The 23,449-nt window shown below is 39.2% G+C and overlaps 1 protein-coding gene across 1 annotated transcript; it reads left to right on the top strand.

Moving 5' to 3' along the window:
• Window positions 1-3,757: 3,757 nt before the first annotated feature.
• On the top strand, window positions 3,758-10,115 carry LOC143554565 (receptor-like protein 6). The gene is made up of 3 exons (XM_077044287.1): window positions 3,758-3,911; window positions 3,958-4,098; window positions 8,589-10,115. Exons 1-3 carry the CDS (start codon window positions 3,758-3,760, stop codon window positions 10,100-10,102), a joined length of 1,809 nt encoding a protein of 602 aa, XP_076900402.1. The 3' UTR covers window positions 10,103-10,115.
• Window positions 10,116-23,449: the final 13,334 nt, after the last annotated feature.

Genomic DNA, 23,449 nt, shown 5'->3' with positions numbered 1-23,449 from the left:
ATGTTTTTGTTCGGTACTGACCACCATGGAGTGGTGTTCCCACTCATACCGATCGGTACCAGCTTCCATGTTCCCGTCCATGATCCACCACCTTAATTTATTTAGTTGGTTTAGGCTATTTACATATATGAATACTGAAGAAACACCAGTCGAACCCCGACAGATTACGAGTAACCTGAGGGTTAGATAGACGTTTCCCACGAGGGGTTAATTCCGGCAAGATGGTTCTTCCGATAACCTGCAAAACAGACACCGTGAGCTCGTCACTAAGAAAGGGGGGGGGTTCCTCCTTGTGACCACCCTCCGGCGTGAGAATCAGTCTATATTACTCTTTGAATATAAAAGTATATTATTAATACTAGAGCAGTTATCAGGTAAATTATACAAGATATTAGATGATGAAATGATATTACCATTTGATGTCTTTTATAGCCGAAGGTGGGTTTCCAAGGAGGTTTAGCCGGCCTACTACTCTGCCAACTGTGGCCTACGCACGTGCTCTGCTGGTAATTGGTGGATAGGCAGCGGCTGACAGTGACCAGGCGTGCTGTTCACTTTTCCTTTTCCACCAACTACAGGCTAGGCACGTGATATGGCAGGAGTTGGTGAGCAGGCGGCGGCTATTGGTCACAGTGCTGTGGCGTGTTGTCTGCCATGCTGCTGTCAGTGAGCTGTCGTATCGTTGGTCAGATCTTTTGTCCATACCTCGTCAGGTATCACACAAAAGATCCTCCATTATTATACGGACTGGCTCATTTAGGCGGGAGTTTTCCCCCTCCCGCCTTTATGCGGGAATGTTCCCGGCTTTGCTCATTCCTTCTTCAGGTGACTACTGAATTATTACGAGTCTGAGCCTTATGCGTGTAGCCATGCTGCGCGGGTGGCCAGTCCCTAATGGCGGGTATCCACACCTGCGGGAACAGGCGGATACTTGGAAACCATAGGGAGGCATTTCCTGCGGGACCAGCTTGCGTACCGCATGTGAGGTCGTCACAACTCTGAGCGTGGTGGGTCCTGCGGGTTTGGTAGGTCGCGGCGCAGACGTCCCTATGGTGAAGTCTGCGGGTTCAACTGCGCAGACGTCCGTTTAAGGAGTCTTGCGTGTTCAACTGCGCAGACGTCTCCTTTTAAGGAAGTCTTGCGGGTCCTAACCACCTCTGCTGGGACCTACCTCTTCAAATACCCTTCTAAAATTAGAGATGTAAACCGCCAGGAACTTGTATAAACATGATATGATAGTATTTCTTTTTTGTACATTCAGACTTAACTAATAAAATGCATCCAAATGGTTTCAAGATATGTCACAGTCACTACCAAGAAAAATAGGCATTGCGGCAGTCTTTTTGCTCGCTAAAGATCGTAATTTCATGTTGAGGCAATTTTCGCAACCTAAAATCTTGCGACCATTGCTGCAGTAGCAAATTTTGCGACCAACTATACTATGTTATTGTCTTTGCAATTGTTGGCTTGATACAGATTTGCAACTGATCTTTTTTGCAACTGTTTTTTGTCGCAATGCAGTCGTATTGTTTTTGCAAAAATATATTATTAGAAAATTTATATATATACACACACAAATATTTACAAAATCATATAAATATGGATGCAAGCACAAATTTAACTAAAAGTTCCATCAAAGATGTTTAATGTTAACAATTCTATTATTAAACAGAATAATTTGTGTTCACATTTTACCCTATTAATTATTCACCAAGAAAGATAAAAGGTGTAGGCCGGGTTGTGTATGGGTTGTTTTTTAGGTTTTTGTAAACCGTTTGGTTTCGGTTTTCATGATGGGTTTGATACGGTTTAGGTTTTGTCATTCGGGCCGAAAAAATGGCCCAAAATAATGATTTTTGAGCATGAATTCTTTTTGCTAGTTAGTGATTAATTGGTTGTTGGTGAAACTTCATTAGGTATGATTGATTGATTGATTAATTGATTATTATATATTTTGGCCTAAATTTTATAAGCTACACAATTTGTTAATTTCTTATAAATTGCTTAAAAGTCAATATAAAAATTATAATCCATATATTTAATACCAAACATTAAAAATAAGTGTTTTTTTTATGGTTATTAGGTTCGGTTTCCAAAAAATACAAAACATAATCTGAACGCAAATTAAAATTCGGTTTTTTGTATGTTTTAGTCATTTGGGTTGGGTTATATTGGTTAATTTGGTTTTGGGTCGGTTAATCGGATTCCTACTCACCCTAAAAAGTGTTACGGTTCAACCCAATCCGACCCAAGTGTCCAACCTGCTTTGACCCGTTTCCAGCCTGACCCAATATGTGTTGACCCATTACAAACCTGATTATTTTTCAGGTGCTCAAAGATCCTAGTGTTTCAAAAGAGGAGGTAAAGCTACGCGCGATAGGAATGAAGAAACTTGAGCGACTTGTATGAATAACAGGAAGAAAATGAGTGAGTTGTGGGGAATTTTCAGGTCCACATAACTGGAAGAACTTCATATAAGAACAAGTATTGGATAGGATGTACCATATATGCATTTTTTACTCATTTGTGTAGTGTTGTTAATTTGTTATGTTATTTAAGTACTTTTAAAAGTAAGTAATGTACAGTTATTATTTTTTTTTATGCATTTGTACTTGTACAGTAAAAAGTAAATATAACAGAATTTAAACCAAAAATCTTTGGAAAAAACTGTTACACTGTATAACAGTTGAACCAGAATAAGTACATTTTCCGAAATTAAAACTATAATCTATAATCACTTCTATATATGACAACAAAGTCTATCAAGACTGTTCCATACAGCAGAGTGGCTCTTTTATCACTTATATAATTAAGGTCTTTGCTGAAACCCTAATTGAATCGGATATGATTTTATGAGAGTTCGATGATGGGTTTAGTGAGAATGATGATCAAGCAAGTAAGAATTGACGGGTTTTTGTTCGGTTTGGGTATATATAATTATGTATTATGAAGTTATCTAATTTTTTCAAGTTTCCATTACAAAAGTAAATAAACATATAAACAATTAGAAATTAAAAAAAAAAAAAGTAAATATAAAGGGTAAAAATGACCATTCAGCCGAGCTGCTAAATTCAACCAACGACAAATCAAAGGCACAAGTAAACGTTAAAAGTGAAAACAAAATATTTAAATATTTTTGAATATACTTATAGAATCATACGCAGTTTTACAATTTACCAGAGTGAGAAAGAAAGTAACGTATTATAGAAGACCAAACATTTAACAGTTTAAATATTTATTGGGTTAGTTAAGAAAGTTTCCATCATAATATTCTTGTTTATTGAGTTGTCAATTACGGAGTATAATTTGGAAATTTTACATAAACAGACAACACACTCAGCGTCAACAATTCAAAACACTTGCACAACCCAATTTATACGTTCAAAAGTCAAAACTGGAATTGGACCACAACCGATTAATTGATGTTGATCAAGTACATTATGTGATGAGGAGGCCCAACATGTCAATAGTATTGGGAAGAAAGTTCAACCAAATTCTAATTTTAAATTTTAACCAGGTCCAACAGGTTGTGCATAGCAATGTGTCGACTCCAAAGGGGCAGGGGTATGTCTTTAGCAGGTTAGGGTTTGCAATTCAGAAAGGGGTGGCGGCGCAGCTTGTTGCCCGACTACCTGCTATATTGATGTAATATCTATGTTTATATTGGCAATGGGAAAAAAAAAATATTACTGTGATTCTTTGTCTATATATGAAATGTGAGTCTTTATTGCAGCCAGCTAGCAAGTAGTAAGAGAGAATGGGTAGTTCAAAATTGGTTCTCTCCTTTTCCTTCCTTTTCTTCATCAGTTATTCTAAATCATCTTTCAGTCTCATTCATAAATGTTCGGATGAACAGAGAGACGCCTTACTTGTATTTAAACAAAATATTTCCTCCATGACTCGATCACATGGTTCTTACTTACTATAAATCATATTCTATAGATGATCATTGTAGAGCTTTGCATGGTTCTAGGTGGTATGATCAAGTTAAGATGAACTGGAACACAAGTATAGATTGTTGTGATTGGGATGGGATCACTTGCAATAACTTCACCGGAGACGTTATCAGTCTTAAGCTTGGATGTGGCCTGCTACAAGGTACGAACCATCCTTCCTAATTACACTTTTTGATATATAGATCCTGTTTTATATTGTCAATACCATATGCAGAAAAAGATGAAAAATCAAAATATTATCTTAATTAAAATAGCAATCAGTTATAGTTTTATTAGATATTAGTTTGAGACCCATTTATTACGCGGGTTATTAATTAAAATAATTTTTTAATAAATAATAAAAATAGAAATTTAACAGTATATTTATCATACATTGTTACTACAAAGTCATTGCACATTATAGTTTACAACAATTTAAAAATACACAATTATTTGGTTACTTGACATTATTTGTTCATTTGTTGTTGTATTCCTTTGAAACTATACATGGCTATATTAAAAAACATACATACAAAAAGGAAAAAAAATATAACAGATAAATAGTTATTATTAATAAAAAGTTATAAACATAAAAATAATGCAATACACTTTGTAATTGTATGTTCGAAGAGAAAATTAGTTATGTAGTTAAAATTAGAGAGAATAACTCGTTTGCGTCATTGTGGTTTCTAGTTCGGCGCACCTTGTGCCCCTGAAAGTCAAAATGACACAAATGAGTCCATGTGGTTTTAAAGAACTTCAGTTTGAGTCCCTCCATCACTAACGGTGTTAGCTTGAGGGGCAGTATGGTATTTCCACCCTATATCAAAGCTCACCCACTTTGTATCCCATTTCTCAATTTGCGTCCCTTAAAATACATGTTTCATCTTCATATCCATCTCCATATTCATGTTGATCCACCGAGCCAAACCCTAATTGTAGGTAACTTTTAAATCCAGCTACCTACATAGATTATTCTAATCAATATCACAAGTTTAGTTTAACTTCTAATTTCATAAATTATGATTTTCAAAAAACCCGAAGTAAAACAATGATTCCAAATTTTATTGATTCGTAGATATATTCAAGGCATTCATCTTTATTTGATTTAAGGGCTCATTCTCAAGTTAGTTAAAAATATCTTCTTGTTAATTGTCCATTGTTTATGCTATCTAATTAGTCTAGTCCTTGGATTCAGATTCTCCAGTCTCGTCTTCTACCTCCTATTTTCAGTTTCTTTAATTAATAATTTCTACACCACACGACGTTGTTTGGAAGCACAACCGATATAGCTGAAACGTTGTCGTTTACCACTTCTCTCAAAACCTTCACACCATTGGTAGTTAATCGTAGCTCGAAATCAAGCATATCGGGTTTAAGAAGATGACGCCCTAAAACTGTGATTGTTATCACTCCGACGTATGTTCGGACGTTTCAAGCACTTTATTTAACTGGATTGATGCACACGATTTGGTTCCACGGTTAAGTCTTATTAAACTTAGTACAAGCTGATGTTCATAAAAAATAAGAGATTTCAACTTAATTGTAAATCAAACCTAGCACCTAGGTACATAAATGATTTGAAAAGGAAAATAAAACAGTTTACAAGGATTTAATAAGATAACCATATGCGATTCACTTTGTTGGAAACTTAAAACTTTAGAGAACACAAAGAAGGTGGTTGGCCTAAGACCATCCGTACTCGCCTCGTTTTCTCAACGTTTTGGACGCAGAAACACCCCCCCCCCCCCACCCACACACACATTTTGGGTTGGAAGTTATGAGGCACCGCTTTGTGGATGACTTTGATTCGCACGAATTTTGAAGAATATTACCGTTTGACAACGGTTAGATTTTGAAAAATAAAATCGCTTTTTTATTAATATAAACACCATCTTCACCATCTTCTTTTAACCTTCATTTACTACCCACAAATATGAATCCGTTAAACATTCTTGTACTCGGTTTTGGTCAATTCTCCTGACAACCCGACCCAGATAATCCACAACCGAACACCACCCAACTGACCCCTTAATATTCCCGGTCGGTCTTAATTACGACCGGAGCATGATGGCATACATGCAACTACTTGGTTCTGGTTTTCTAGCACAAAACACGATGGCCGGTTACAATGGTCGGTTTCCAAAATCCGAGCATTATGAGCGGTTTTCAACATCCGAGCACAACGATCGGTATCCATGAAATTGACACAGTCCACTTTTGATTTACTTTAATGTAAATAGTAAAAAAAAACTTTAATTATGTCATAAGCACACACATATATTAAAAACTCATAATGATTTTTACAGCCCGGCCCGATTTTATTTGGCCAGTTTTCATTATAAACCGTAAACCAAACCGTTTGCCACAGTTTGAAAATATAGAAGCCCCGACCGACCAAAAGCTAAGTAAAAAAATCAACTATGAAACCAAACTGAAGATCGGTTTGGGCGTTTTCACGGTTTGAAACTTGACTATGAGCAACCGTATTAGTAGGTAAAAGTATTTAATTTTGGGGACTAATTTTGCATCAGCTAAAAAAGAAGGCTAAGAGATAAAAAGATAAAGTCGGCTAAGTATTTAATTGGGTAGGTAAAGTTGGTAAACTATTTTATTTTAGCGGTTAAATTTACCCGGTTAAAAGGAAAAAGATGAAGAAGAAGAAAATGATGACTAAGTGAAGTTTTAGCATGCGATCCGAGTTGGAGCTGAGTTAGAGCCGGCTAAGATGGAAAACAAAGAGCCGGCTGAGTGAATAAATACATATTCCAAAGCCGACTAAGAGTCAATGATGCCGGCTAAAAACGTAGAGTTGTAGGCTAAGTTTAGCCGTGTGTGACACGTGCCGAATTTTAATTGGTCCCGTCAACTTTTTATCAATTTCAATACAAATAAAGTGTCGGCTAAGGCTTAGCCGGCTTCAATGAAGTGTTGCTTGTTTATTGGACAAAAACTCAATGATCATGGTCTTGTAGGCTAAAATAGACATGCCTATATACTTGTTCATTTTGGTAATTTACCCTTTTAAAAATATTATAGAAAGATGAGATAGTAATTATGTAGTGGTAGGAAGTTTCTTTTTCTTGGTGGAGGCTCAGGTTTAAACCCCACTGACAACATTTTGGAGGGAGCATGAGTGGCTCAATGAAGAAAGACTGGGATCTTTGTGATCTCCAGTTTGATTCTAAGGGCGTCTGGGTTTTACCACCAGTGGGCCTTCAGGTGGGTGAGTTTTCTACGGAACTAGATATAACTTGGTGGTCGCTTAATGGTTCCGTACGACTAGGTTGGACCAGCTGACAGTGACATTTACCATTGGGTCATCCGTACAAAATACCTAAACAATTTTCTATGTATTGTTTGTTAAAAAAAAGGAAGTTTGGGCAGAGGTCAAGATGAGAGAGAGGAGAGAGGTTATAAATCTTCCTTCTCATTTTACCTCACCATTTACTTTATATGTTATTAAACTATTTATATTAACTATCAAACCCATTTTAATTATCAACCGTAGATCAACTTCAATCAACGGCTATTGTTGAGTTTTAATAGTTTTTCAACTAAAGGAGGTTTTTAATATATCCATCCCCTAGATGCAGAGATATTATTAGTTAAAGTTTATTCTACTATCTTAATCACATTAGAGAGATATGATTGATTTTGATTTCATAATTAGTTATTATTTTTGTATCCTTAGACTATGTGTAAGGAAATGAGGACGTTGTGTGTTATCTGATGGCACGTCATCATATAAGAGTTATACAAAAAAGTGGTGTAGTTGATAACTCTTTCAATCATTCTCTCTTTATTATTTTTTCTTTTTTTTAAATATAAAAAAGTCTCCGAGACCAAACCCACCAATCACCATCAAGCTCACCAACGTCGTGTCATGGGGGAAGCCCCCCCCCCCCCCAAAACCCCAAAGCATCCAAGGCACCCATAGGGGGTATTCTTGGCGTTTGTTTGGGGGGGGGGGGGGGCTTATGAGTGCGGAAGGCGTCCTACTACGGGTTTTTTAATACTAAATACTTTATTGGTTTTTTTTTGAAAATTGGATTTTAATAATCCCAACTTAATGCAGTTGGCTGATAATAATCCCAACTTTGAAAGTAGCTGTCACTGGTCCCAACTTTCACACTATTTATTTTCATTGGACCCCCGTTAAAAAAAACTTAACGACGTTGTGTTTTTTTCCAAATTTCAAACTGATATTTTAGGGCTTTTGATCGGAATGAGAATACGAGTCGATTGATGTAAAACTTACTTCCAAACGGTGGTCCAAACGACTAAAGGAAGCTTCAATTTCGGTGTTTAAACTTTTAATTAACAAAAATCAAGCTGTTTGAAGCGTCGTTTCGAGTTAAGTTTTACATCAATCGACTCGTATTCTCATTCCGATCAAAAGCCCTAAAATATCAGTTTGAAATTTGGATAAAAACATAACGTCGTTAAGTTTTTTTTAACGGAGGTCCAATGAAAATAAATAGTGTGAAAGTTGGGATCAGTGACAGCTACTTTCAAAGTTAGGATTATTATCAGCCAACTGCATTAAGTTGGGATTATTAAAATCCAATTTTCTTTTTTTTTTAAACTACTTGATAAGTTTGTAATCAAGAATAACCATATTTATTGACATTTAATTTAACAATGCGATAGGTGTGGTGGAACCGGACATATTGTTATCTAGACTTCCAAAGCTTGAGGCAATTGATCTCTCTTACAGCGGCTTATCGGTTTTGACAAAAAATGTTGCTCATGAGGTCAACCCTAATTTTCTTGAGTTAAGCTTGGTGGCTTGCAATCTAACCGTGTTTCCTAATTTCTTAGGAGCCATGAAAAATCTTAAAATATTAGATCTATCTAGCAACTTTATATCGGGTCTCCTTCCTGATTGGACAAGTAAGATTGGAGGAAACAAGTTGACTTATTTGGACCTCTCATACAACTCAATAACAGGCCTGTCAGAATTCGTGTCAGCCGAAATGCAATATTTGTATATGCGATCCAACCTAATTGAAGGACCATTTCCTCCATGGATTTGTAACATGGGCAGATTATTGTATTTGGATATGTCAAATAATAGCTTTCATGGAGTGATTCCACGGTGCTTTGGAAAAATCACCTCCTCACTTGCCATGATAAATTTGGGGATAAACAAATTCCATGGCATCATTCCAAATCTGTACGGGGATTGTGGACTATTACTTGTTCTTATTTTGGAGGAGAATAACTTCGAAGGAGAGGTGCCAAGTTCCTTGGTCAAATGTAAATCCTTGAAAATACTTGATATGGGAAATAACCGGTTATATGGCACATTCCCCCGTTGGTTAGGGGATCTTCCAAAGTTGCAGGTTCTTAATCTCAGATCAAACAGTTTACATGGTACCATTGAAACCCCTACAATGGGTTACCTATTTCCTAGCCTATCGATTTTTGACGTATCCAACAATGGCTTTGTAGGTAATCTTCCTGGAAAGTATCTTGAAAATTTCAATGCCATCAAAGACTTGGATAAGCACCCAAAAACAGAATTAGTGTATACCAGTGGCTCGTATTACTCTATTATTCCTTTGGAAGGTTCAAAATTCTTTTCTCCAAAGATTGTCACGACAGCCACTGTTATTGATCTTTCCAGTAATAAATTTGAAGGGGACATTCCGAACGTCATTGGTAACCTTAAATCGTTGATGGCACTCAACTTATCCAATAACAACCTCACTGGTCAAATCCCACATGTTCTTGGAGATATCTTTGATATGGAAGCATTAGACCTATCCAGAAACCAACTCATAGGAGAAATCCCTCAAAGCCTTGAAAACTTGACCTTTCTAGAGTTATTAAATCTCTCACAAAACCATCTCACTGGGCATATTCCAGAGAACCGTCAATTTTCGTTGTTTACAAATGATTCGTATTTTGGGAATCCAGATTTGTGTGGGCCTCCGCTAACGAGAGAATGTAAAGATCTAAGTTCCCCAAAAGTTAAAGCCAAGTGGATTTGCATGGAAGCGGTGATGCTGGGACTGGGATGTGGAACTCTAGTTGGAGTGGTGTGGGGATATCGCATGTTGTCAACTGAAACACCAAAATGGTTGACTGCAATTGCTAATGCCGGAGGGCATATAGCACGAAAGAAGAGAAAGCATGTGCATCTTAGGAAACGAAATTAGTTTTTGTTTTTGAATGGTACATGTTTCATATGTTTCTCAAGTTTATGAATTTCTGAAGAAGAAAAATAATAGATTTAATAGTTATTATTATTTTGAAAATGTTATGAATATTACATGTACATGATAAAGATAAATATTATGGGTGACGATACAGGTCCGCTGGACATGTCATGTATAAAAAGCAGTTAACCCGAACACAACTCGCTTAATAAGTGAGTTGACTAATTAACCCGTTTAAGAGTTTTTAAGAAGTTAATATTTTAATTTTAAAAAAATTATCTTTTATAGAACACCATCCGACACAACAACTCAAAAATTGAAAAGATGATGCTCCGGACCAAATTACCTATGCATGAGCACACCTTTAAATTTATCATTTTTAGTGAATGGGTCAAAAAGATCGTTTTTTTATTAACATGTCAAAATTATTGTTTTAGTGAACATATTGTAAGTTCAAATAATATTACTATTTTGTAAAAAGAACAAAAAAACATTTAATTAGGACGGGTATAAAACTAAGTTGTGTTGGTGACGGTCTTTATGCTCTGGCATGTTTACTCACAAAGGCTTAAACAAGGGAAAATTCCTAAAATAAGTGTTTATGAAAACGTTTTTCAAGTTTTAGGTGCCATTTGCAAGAAATTCACAAAATATGTATTATAAACTAGTCGTGACGAATAGTTTATGATTACACACGAGTAGTTTGTAGAACCAGTTAAAACATGTCACGTGCCCTTAATCTAACCGTAACGAGCATGTTCACTAATAATTTGCTCGTCACGACTAAATAAGTTTCATGCCTCGTAATCAACGCCCACGAGTAATTTATAAGTCCTTTAGTCGCGACGACTAGTTTACCTGGTTTGCATTCCCTACATGAGTAGTTTATTAGTAGTTAACTCGTCGCGACTAGTTTAACCTTCCAATCTACTCGTTGCGACCAAAGAACTTATGAATTACTCGTGGGAGTTGATTACGATGCATAAAACTTATTTAGTCGTGACGAGTAAATGATTAGTAAATCTGCTCGTTACGGTTAGTTTAAAGACACGTGTCAAGTTTTAATTGGTTATACAAACTACTCGTCACGACTAGATTATAATACCTATTTTGGGAATTTCTTGCAAATGACACCTAAAACCTGAAAAACATTTTCATAAACGCTTATTTTAGGAATTTTCCCCTTAAACAAACATTTATTATTTTAGTCTTCAACTTATACAAAGCATAAGTTTTTCTGTCACTAAAACTTATATAAAATATGTAGATTTTAATTTATTAAAAGAAAACAAAAAAGTTTAAATCCAAAGTATATGTTTAAGAAAGGAATAATGGGATTGTTGATTTTTTTTAAAGAAAGTGTCAAGGATTGAACGATCGTTTAAAGTAAAATAACAAATAAGACCAATGTAGTGGAAGACGGAACCCCTACACACACCGGCCGGAAGTTTGGTTGACAAAGTCAAACTCATATAAGCGTTTTCCACAAAACGCCCAAGACATATTTGCCCTCCAAAAGCATCCAAAACGCCCCCATAGGGCCCCGGAGACGACGTTCCAAGCACTATGAGTTCTTTCTCCTCTCCATAATACCCCACCACACTTGGTCTAAAAAGTATAGCGGGTTGATTAAAGAAAATAAAAAGAAAGAAATATCTTGAGTTGGTTGAAGAAAAAGTAAAGAAATAAGTTGATTAAAAATATAAATAAGTACATATGATAACGACTTCGACAACCTTTACGAACAATAAATAAATATGATAAAAGACTTCACCACCTTAAAACCAGAAGGGCGGCTATGGCTATTCGTACCAACTTGAAATAGGTAAATAGTGTTGAAATTGCTCAAATTTAAAGTGGATAACTTGAACTGCGAATGAGACTACGGAGCTCATTACTAGTTAATGGAAAGGTTTCGGTCAGCTTAATTAACCTTGTGACAAACTAGACCAACTGTAAGACCAAACTTCTATCATTCAGGCCCACAATTTCATCAGAGAAGAATTTTCTCCAAGTTTCACAATATTCAAACCTCTACCTAATTAGCTTAAACCATTTTCTAGTTGTCCTACTTAACTTAGCCCCTAATTTAATACACTTATTTCATGTTTCCATTTTCAAATATTTGGTAAATATGTCAAAATTAGAATCTCTTATATTTTTTTGGAACGGTCGGAAAATCTCTTATATAAAAGACTATTCTAATCGTTTCAACATTCATAATTTCAATAACATTTATTCTACTATGAGGTTATGTGTTATGATTTAACTAGCAATGGCTAGTTAAAGAGACACGTAATTGTCACATAGACAGTGAGACTTTAACTAGCTCATCCGTTTACCAGGGCATTGTGGGTTAACTAGCTTTTAACTAGCCACTTTATGATATATGGTGGAAGAAATAAAGAAACAAAAAAATAAGTTTGATTAGTTGTTAGTGAGTGGCGTGATAACCATCGTTTGAGTCAATCAAAAACCTAATTATTCTGAATAGTTAGAGCAAGTAGGGTATCGTATCACAAGGAGTATGTAGTCAATGCAATTCGTGTAACAAATTTAATATTATGAAGTGACTGGTTTTAAGTGTTGATCACACAAACAATTTTTAGTAAATGTAGAGAACTAAGCAACGAACAAATAAACGAGTTGTAAACAGTTAACAAAGCAAATCACACCCGGGAATTCAAGTAAGCAACCAAACAGTATCTCATGCATCCTAACAGATTGATTATTAACAATTAGCTGAAAACTGATCAACCAGACAAAACCTTAGATGTCAACAATTACTTTATACACGACACTGGTTATCAAACAGTCCTTGCCAGTGTGACTCAGTTAAGGGTAATTGTACGTTTTATCGTATTCAATCTAACCAAACAGTTATATGACTAATTATCTAGCAACTGGTAACAGATCGTTCAGACCAACGTAAACCTAAACCGACCGAACACACAGAAATACTAAATATCAATAATCATATATCAATCATCAATAAAAATACACAAGAATTCTTAATCACATGAGAAAAACTGTAGAAGGTTACAAACTATACATCCCGGGTGCGATTCTAGGAGATTAGCCGAGCCTAGACATCATCAAATCTTCGATACGGTTTATATGAATCATGCGGAGGGTCTTGGCACAAGCTATGATAGTGGGAATCGCCTCTTGGAGCTGCTGGAATCGCCTATGGTTCGTCAAAACGGAGTTAGGGTTATGTGTTGATGAAAAATAAGATATAACCTAAAATTCCCGGCTGCACTCCCGTCGCGGTACGCGACGGGTCTTCAGAGGTCAATCGCGTACCGCGATTGACCAAAAGTCAAAGTTTATTTTACTACCCATCGCGTACCGCGATGGGATCTTCAACACACCCATCCCGTACCGCGATGGGTTCTGCTACAACACGCGATTGACCAAAAGTCAAAAGTTTATTTTACTACCCATCGCGTACCGCGATGGGATCTTCAACACACCCATCGCGTACCGCGATGGGTTCTGCTACAGCAACCTTCGTTCTTTTCCTCGTTTTGCGTGCTGGACATCAAGGGTCTTCATTTCGTGTCACAACAGGTCCATACTGATTACTTTAACGCTTATGACCTGAAATCCAATAAAACACGTATGAAGTATCGATAGTTCTAGAGTAAATAGTTAAAACTAAATAATAAACGAACTAAAACATATACAAATTAACCGACCATCACATCCCCACACTTATCTTTTGATTGCCCTCAAGCAAAACTCTAAAGCAAACAGCGACCTCCATCATAGGTATGTAGATTATCGCCATTAATACTAGTAAGGTTTAAGGTCATACCAAGTTTCCTAGACTGACACTGTTTTTAGATTGACATCTCACAAATACAGTTAAATGCTATAATAAAAACAATAGAGCCGCCCAGACAGGTGTACTTTGTTTCCGGTTAAGGCACACATGCTCATACCACTCGTAATATAACATCTCTCCTCTCGGTTTAATATATGGACTAGCAAAAGATGTGCCAGTATCACTCAGCTCTCAATATCACTCATAAGTACATATTAATCCGTCAAGCTGCTTTGGCACAAACGCAAATCAAGAGGTCTTTAAAAGGGTTGTAACGGGGCCAGGTGTAAGGGTATGGAAGGGAAATATTTAAGTAGCTCAAACGATCCGACCCGGCTTATTGCAAAACATCTAAATAAACGAAACTACTGTACAACTAACTGACTGATTATATACATCTAACCTAGCAAACTAACAACATACTGATTTCAAATTTTTTTTATATAAACGAACTTCAACGAACTACATAATACATAACTGAATATAAACAGACATTTTTTTGTCTTTTTCTCATTTTTTTAAAGCATAATAACGTGATGCTTAACAATGAGATAAATACAAATACAAAACAAAAACAAATACAATTACAGATACAAATAAACCTAGTAAGCCGGATCGTATCGTAACATAATGTCGGGGTTAAACAAACGAAAAATAAGTCCAAGAAATGTTTTCTAAGGGACCCAACCCCCCGCCCCTCACATAAACCATCCTCATATGTATAATGTATGAGGCCCCAACCCCCCAGTACCCACACTCCCGCTCATCCATACGAGGCTTAACCTAGTTGTCTCTATCACTTTTGCATTTTGCCAACTGTGATCCCGTAATCCATGAACATCAGTGAAAGCACTCAAATGACATGTGTGTACTATATATTATATGTGTATTATATATATTTGGGTCAACTCACACACGTACCGGAGGAATAGGGTTGACGATATAAACATGTGTACCTGTCCCCATGACTCGTTATCCCCACCTAAACAACCTCATTTTCAACTTCTCGTTATAAAAACATTTGTGAGTAAGACTAATGAGACGCTGAAAAACCAACCATGACCAGAAACCTATGACTTGGCATTAATGGCAATAATTAACAGTTAACAACTTTGGTTTCTGAACACTGTTCGAGGTTCTATCGGGCTAAAAATTTTCAAATTTCCGTCATCCCCACACTTGAGGTTTACATTGTCCTCAATGTAAGAACACTTAACCTTATCCTCAAAGTTAAAAATGATTAAACAATTAATGAACATTTGAGGGACGGGGTTGAAATTGACTTTTTGACTATTAAGCAATTTTTTAAAATTTCGGGGGTCAGGTGTGGCGGTTCTACTAACAGTTATACAATTGCACTTTTAACATTTAAAGTAATATAAACAAAATTAAATTATGAAACTGAAATCACCTGATATCACCGTGACTGGAGAAGGACCAGTCGGCTCGTGAACTCTCGTAACGCTCGTATACTCTCGTCTCATCCAATTACCAAACTGACAATCGAACCTGCAAAATCTTGAGATGTGTAGAAGCAAGCTTCTCACAAGTGTAAAACATAGGTCTTTTAAGAGTTTCGAAAATGAATAATTGTTAATTTTATTAAAACAATTATCGAGCCAAATTATTTCGTTTCATAATAAATTCTATTAAATTAGTTAAAAACGTTAAAAGACCCAACTCACTTTCGTAGGAATCACGATTGCATTTAGCGTATGCAACAAGCCCTGTAAACCCCCCGGTAGCCCGGGAGGACGAGTGGGGTCTCGTGAGGGTTTATAGTGAACTACACCCACAAAGTTCGATTACAACAAAATGTACAAATAAAGTCAAACACAGCAGCAATCAAAAGATATATAAACATATAATCCCAACCAGTTACCCAAACATGATCCCCCAAAATATAATATAATATAATACAAACCATGATACTAATAAAAACAAAATAAAGTGAAAAAGGGTAACCAAAAAGCCACTGTACTGGCGGATCATCATCTGCCTCGTCCTGCGGATCCACCGGCGGGTCCACTGCAATAATCAATGACGGTGGTAGTGGTACCTGCGAGCAACAAACAACAACCGAAAATACTCGTCATATCTAACCCGCCGAGCTCTCTGCTCCTCCTGAATCTCCAACTGCCGCTGATAAATCATCTGTAATGTGACTGGCTGTTGCGGCTGTGAAGATGATGATGTTGATGCCTGTCTCAGCGGATGCTGCTGCTGAGGCCGCTCAATGCGCGGGACCCGAATGTGCTGATGATGAGTCGGAATCCCCCGCTGCATGGCCACGTCAGCTGCAGTACCCTCTGGTGGTGGTACCTGTGGTCCCCGTCGGACTGGGATGAGTATCGGTGGATCGTCATAAGTACATATCCCGATCCTCTGAGTGTCTGCCAACGAAAACGGCTCTGTAGCCGGGCCCGGAGTGAAGTAATCTACCGGATATCTATCAAATACGTCCAATGTCTCTGCAATCCTGATAATATGCGGCCCCAATGCTAACTGGGCCGATGCACCATGTATACTCTGGACTCGTGCGAACGATGTAAGGTGCAGCATCGCAATGTTGGTCTCCCTGCTACTGATCAAGGACATGAGGCACAACAAATCGAAGTTGCTACACTTATCGTGGCCCGAATGACGGCCAGCTATAGTGTAAGCAACGATGTGGTGCAAGTATCGGTGGACGGGGTTCCTGATAACAGATGCCACCACAGAACTCGAGTGAGCCCCGTCCGCGATCTGCCCCCAAAACTGAGCCAGATCAGGCTCAGTGAGCCAAAACCGTTGACCTTGCTGCTGATGTGTCGTGTATCCGCAGAAGCTCTATAAAAACGCGGGGGGTCTGAACATCCTCCCGCGTGTAGAAGCTCGTCGCCACAGCAAAATCAGGGACCGACATCTCATACACATGTCGTCCGAGTGAGAACGAAACGGCATGTCGGCTCGTCGAAATCGGGGGCGGTGTATGAGAATGTCGAGTAAAACTCGCGTGTGAGATCGACATATGAAATCGAGTCACACTCGAGTACCGCCCGCCACCGATCCGACATCAATCCCTGGAGAGTGGTATCTGCCCCCAAAGTACCTAATAAATCCCAATCAAACGTCCTCATACGTAAAAGCTACATACCTCTCATCCGCGTATACCTGGTGTACTCCTCGGACGGATCATAAAATCTAAGCACCTGATGAGGCGTGCGGTATCCATCGCCCACGATATCCGCTCGCTCAATGCCCTCGATAATCGGTATCTCGTCACCATCGTAACGTATGATGCGGGGCCCAGTCCTCTGTCTCTTGCGCCTCGAAGACGCTGGTGCCCCAGACATATCAAACTTCTCTATTTTCTGAATCTTCAACGAGCTTCCCCACACTTGGCGTTTACTGCATAAAACTTGAGACGACACTTAATACACGTCTCAATAAAAAAAACAAAACTGAACAGACACTTACAAACCCCGGGTTGCCTCCCGTAAGCGTTGAATTTAAAGTCTACAGCTCGACAATGCCTCGAACTCAGTTATCTTCATAAACCGGTGAAGTCACAATAAAATTCACCGATTCCTCATCCAACTCATGTATGTCCTTCATCTCCAAATATGGCTTCAGTCTATAGCCATTTACCACTTGTCTCAAATGATCGTCAAAATCTTCAATCTCGTACTGACCATGATTTCCGACCCTTACAATCAAAAACGGGCCTGTCCACTTACTTTTCAACTTATCCGGGAAGAGCTTCATCCTTGTGTTGTACAACCACACTCGTTGACCCACTTCAAAATTCTTCAACCGGATATTAGCATCATGAACTTTCTTCATTTTCGCCTTGTAAGCTGACGCGCAATCGTACGCCTCGTCTCTCAACTGCTCGATCTCGCACAAAGCCAATTTTCTCGCTTTACCTGAATCATCATAATCCATATTGACCTGTTTAGTAGCCCAAAACTCTCTTTGTGCAATTTCAACCGGTACATGGCAATCATTTCCATACACAAGTCTATAAGGAGTGGTTCCAATTGGCGTTTTATAAGCGGTTCGGTAGGCCCATAAGGCATCGGTCAACTTCGTTGACCAATCCTTTCAGTCCGTCCGAACAGTTTTCTGTAAAATCTGTTTGATTTGTCTATTGGAAACCTCAACTTGTCCACTCGTTTGTGGATGGTAAGGAGTTGCTATCCTATGATCAACACCATATCGTCTAAGCAATTTCCCGAATTTAAAGTTCTTAAAATGAGATCCCCCATCGCGTATGATAGTTTGGGGGACTCAAAATCTAGAAAATATTTTACTTAGTACGAAATTGCAAACGACTATGTGATCATTTGTCCTAGTGGCTATCGCTTCAACCCATTTAGAAACATAGTCGACGACCACTATGATGTACAAATTACCGTGTGAGTTCGGGAATGGGCCCATGAAATTGATCCCCCAAACATCAAAAATATCGCCTACAAGGATCGGGTTCAAGGGCATCTCATCCCTCTTAGAAATGCTCCCGAGTTGTTGACACTTTAAACAGTGTGTCGCGAACTTGTGAGCATCCTTAAACAACGATGGCCAAAAGAAACTACTCGTTAGAACTTTTCGAGCAGTTTTCTGGCCACTAAAATGACCACCACACGCAAACGAATGTGCGTGTTCCAACACCGATCTTACATCCTCCTCGGGTATGCATCGTCTGATCATCTGATCTGCACCAATCTTGAACAATTCTGGATCATCCCAAATGTACTATTTAGCTTGGGACATCAGCTATTTCTTCTTTTTCCTTGGCCAATGCTCCGGTAAGTCACCTGAAACTTTAAAATTAACAATATGAGCAAACCAGGGATTTTGTGAGACTGCCAAGATGTGCTCGTCCGGGAAGGACTCGTTAATGGTCCCATCTGTGTTCCCATCTTCCACCATGATTTGGGACAAGTGACCGGCAACAACATTTTCACTTTCTTTCTTGTCTCGAATCTCTAGATCAAATTCCTGCAGCAGAAAAACCCATCTGATTAGCCTCGGTTTTGCATCCTTCTTATCCATGAGGTACCTAACTGCAGAGTGGTCAGAATAAATGATTACTTTACTTCCCCAAATATATGGCCTGAATTTGTCTAGAGCATATACTAATGCTAGTAACTCTTTCTCGGTTGTTGTGTAACTCAACTGTGCATCCGAGAGAGTTTTACTTGCATAGTATATGGTAACAGGTTTCTTGTCAACCCGTTGTCCCAAAACAACCCCGACAGCATAATCACTTGCATCACACATTATTTCAATAGTTAAACTCCAATCGGGTGATTGCAAGATCGGGGCTTTAACTAATTTCAACTTCAAAATATCAAAGGCATTAGCACATTCATCATTAAAGTCAAACGGGGCATCCTTAAGTAATAACTTACATAAGGGTTTGGTAATATCACTAAAATCCTTAATAAACCGTCTATAAAACCCGGCATGCCCCAAAAATGATCTAATGCCTTTGACATTCGTGGGATGAGGTAAAGTAGAAATAACTTGAACCTTGGCCCGATCCACCTCAATCCCCCGACTCGATACAACATGGTCCAAAAAAATCCCCTCTTGGACCATAAAATGGCTCTTTTCCCAACTAAGAACCAAGTTCGTTTTAACACATCTTTTCAAAACTCTTTCGAGTTGATTTAAACATGACTCAAAAGATGTGCCGAAAATCGAAAAATCATCCATGAAAATTTCTAAAGACTCCCCCACTATATCTGAAAATATACTCATCATGCACCTTTGAATGGTGGCCGCGGGGGGGGGGGGGGGGTTACATAACCCGAATGGCATTCGCCTAAACGCGAATGTGCCATATGGGCACGTAAACGTGGTCTTTTCCTGATCTTCAGGATGAATAGCTATCTGGTTATACCCGGAATACCCCTCTAAAAAGCAATAAAATTTTTGACCAGATAGCTTTTCGACAATTTGATCGATAAACGGAAGCGGAAAGTGATCTTTTGATGTTGTCGCGTTCAGTTTACGATAATCAATACAAATGTGCCACCCGGTTACCGGCTGGGTGGCGACCTCGTTACCTGAGTCGTCTTTATCGACTTGGATGCCCGCCTTTTTCCGTACTGTCTGTGTCGGGCTCACCCACGTGATGTCTGATATGGCAAAGATAATGCCAGCATCTAACCACTTCAGCACTTCCTTCTTCACCACTTCCCTCATGTTCGGGTTCAACCTCCGCTGAGCATCGTGCGCGGGTATGACAGCCGGATCTGTTAAAATTTTGTGTATCACAATTGAGGGACTGATTCCCTTCAAATCCGCTATCGTCCACCCGATTGCTTCTTTATTCGTAACCAGCACCTCCATCAAAGCATTTCCCTGTTCAACAGATAAGTTAGAAGCTATAATAACAGGCAATGTATTATCCTTACCAAGAAAAGCATATTTTAAATGCTTTGGGAGCCCTTTCAGCTCGACTTTCGGTGCTTCCAGCATTGACGGTTTCAGCCCGGTATCAATCTTCTCGGGAAGCGGTTCCACCTGAACTGACCATGGTGGACGGTCTCCTCGCATAACTGCAATCTCCATTTGTTTCTCTTCATCTTCTAGCAACTTGTCTGTTTTCACCTGTAACCTGTCAAACAAAAAACATGTCTCCGTTGTGCCATCCGAACTGACGACAGAGTCGTATAGCGGAATGCACTCGTCAATGACATCGGCCATAAAGCACTCGTTATCGACCGGAGAGTTATCTCCACGTGTGAAAACATTAATTCTCAGCTTACGGTTACCGAATGCCATGTCAACACTACCATTCCTACAACTAATGTTGGCATTTGCGGTAGCCAAAAATGGTCTACCGAGGATAACCGTAGGCAGTTTAGTCATTTCACCCGAAACATAATCGAGGACCAAAAAGTCAACTGGAAAGTAAAAGTCTTCCACCTTGACAATAACGTCAGTCAATATTCCTCGGGGCAGTTTCGGTGTCTGGTCAGCCAAGACAATCGTGGTAGCAGTCGCACGAAGCGGGCCAAAATCGTACTGGTCGTATAAACTGCCCGGAAGAATACCGATGCTAGCTCGAAGATCTAGAAGCGCCCGAGTCATTTTAAAATCACCCACTTGAATGGGTATAATGGGCGTTCCCAGATCTTGTAGCTTGGGTGGAAGAGCACCCGAAAGAATTGCACTCACATTGTCGGTAAAATCAATCTGTTTAGGAATCTTATGACTCCTTTTCTGTGTGCACAATTATTTTAAATACTTAGCATAGGCGGGAATTTGTTTTATGGCATCGAAAAGAGGAATGTTAATTTTGACTTGTTTAAACGTTTCTCACATTTCTTCTTGTTGCAGGCCTCGTTTTGATGCCATCTTCGCCTTTGATGGCGCTAACAAAGCATCGGGATATGGAACAATTTTCACCTTTTCCTTATCCTTAGAGTTGTTGGTGTCATCCTTCGGAACCGATTTGTTATTTTTAGTTTCACTTTTGTTAGGTTTATTTAGTTCAATCGGTTCCGGCTCGTCGTCACCGACGAGAGTCTCATCAACTTCTTCCACCACCCCCATCAACCAACGGTGGTGGACCCCCAACCTTATTATCATATTTCTTACCATTACGTAAAATACTTACCTGGTTGACGTGCTTTTTCGAACTTGAACTGTGATGATTCGGGTTGACTGTGGTGTCGCTCGGAAGTTGGCCCGCATTCTTTTGTAATTTCGCCATGTCTGAAGCGAGCTGACCAATTTGCTTCATCATTGCCTCCGATGATTTATCCCGTAACTCGAACTGTTGCTTCGTCTCGGCCTTTTGATCAGTCATGGCTTTCAATAACGCAACCAACTTCGAGTGTACTGACTCATCCGAATTACCCGAGGACCGTTTCTGCTGATCCTGATTACCCAAAAAATTTTCACCCCAGTTACCGTCTCTGTTATACCCCCGATTCTGATTACTCGAGCTCTGCTGATAAGCACTCTGGCGGTAATTACCCTTCGATCTGTTCTGACTCGATCCCTGAAAGTTCGGGTTCAACTGAGAAGACGCGTTCCCATAACGAAAATTCGGGTGGTTCCTCAGGCCCGGGTGATATGTGTTCGAATTGAACCCTTGGCCTTTGGAATCCCCGTAAGCATAACTGACTTCCTTAGTATCATCCTCCTCGTCATCATAAAACTCGGGGAAAATTTCTGCTTTGTGCCCGAGTTCACCACAATCTTCACAAAACGGGAATTTTAATCCAACTTTCCCGACTTCTTTCTTCTTACCCTTTCTGTACCCAGCCAGTTCACGTTCTAACTCAGCAATTCTTTCAGACTTACTCGTGACTGGCTTAACTGATCTGGATGAATTACCACGTCTTCGTCTTTCAGCTGCTGCTTCTGCCTTGGAATCTTCACACATGAACTCTAAAAATTCCCAATCATCTTCCTCAGACTGATTCAACAACTGACCATTACACGAGGCCTTAAGATGCTTTCGGTCCTCGTATGTCAAACCATCAACAAAGCACTTTACCAGTTCCCACAGTTCGATTTGGTGATGTGGGCATTTTCTGATCATATCCTTATACCTGGTAAAAGCTTCATGGAATAACTCACCTGGTAACTGTGAAAAGTGACGAATGTCTGAACGGGCCTCGGTAGTCTTCGACTGTGAATAAAACTCGTTTAGGAAGACTTGTTGCATCTCGGCCCAGTTTCTGATACTGTGTTGGTAACAAGTCAAACCACTGTTTCGCTTTGTCTTTTAACGAGAACTGGAATAACCGCAACCGGACTTCATCCTGATCGAACGTACCATCACCAATAGACCCGCAAATAGTCGAAAAATCGGTTAAGTGTGAATACGGGTCTTCCGAAGCCATCCCGTTGAAGTGAGGAACGATGTTGATGTAAGATGGCCGGGACTTAAAAGTTTGCTGTCCCTGCACTCGTTCCTATGGAACCAACGGGGATGCTCCGTCTGAGATAGCCGGTCTGAACCGACTGTTAACACCATGAGCCGGGGCTATGTAATTTCTCCTCTGCCCCCGGGGTTTCCCATACCGCCCCGGTTAACCGGAATACCACGAACTCTTTCGGGCCGTTCCTCCCTATTTACCCTTTCTCGATCCCTTCTGTTTCTGTCAACTGGTTTAGCCCGTCTTTGATTTACCGGCTCTTCCACTTCTTCTTCATACTGATTATCATCCTCAATCTCTGGTTCATCAACCTCATTCTCGGGCTCAACCGCCCGATTCCTCCTAACCCATCGATCTACCTCATCATCAGCTACCCGAAAACCTTCGTTTCCATTATTAGCTTAACCCTCATCCTCATCTTCAGTCGGAACTCTCGATCGAACATCATCAATATTTATCCGAACTCGACGGTTTGGGTTATTGTTTGGAGCGGATGGTCCGGCTTGGTCAAAGTTGAGGTTTAGGTGTCGGTTAAGGTTTCGGTTTTGATTTCAGGTTCAGAGGCACGAGCTGAGTTGTTTTGGTTATTCTGGTTATTGAAGTTTGGTCGGTCGGGTATGTTGTCTGGGT

The sequence above is a fragment of the Bidens hawaiensis genome, unplaced genomic scaffold (genome assembly GCF_021521415.1).
Source record: "Bidens hawaiensis isolate Kalapana, Puna unplaced genomic scaffold, B.hawaiensis_p1.1 tig00017761_1, whole genome shotgun sequence".
NCBI lineage: Eukaryota > Viridiplantae > Streptophyta > Magnoliopsida > Asterales > Asteraceae > Bidens > Bidens hawaiensis.
This window is presented reverse-complemented; position numbering and strand designations above follow the sequence as displayed.

Bases quoted from the DNA above. Each gene is read 5' to 3' on its own strand.
- LOC143554565 (XM_077044287.1), top strand. From the start codon at position 3,758: ATGGGTAGTTCAAAATTGGTTCTCTCCTTTTCCTTCCTTTTCTTCATC. The intron at 3,912-3,957 runs GTTCTTACTTAC...ATCATTGTAGAG, and splicing joins CTCCATGACTCGATCACATG to CTTTGCATGGTTCTAGGTGG. The intron at 4,099-8,588 runs GTACGAACCATC...ACAATGCGATAG, and splicing joins TGGATGTGGCCTGCTACAAG to GTGTGGTGGAACCGGACATA.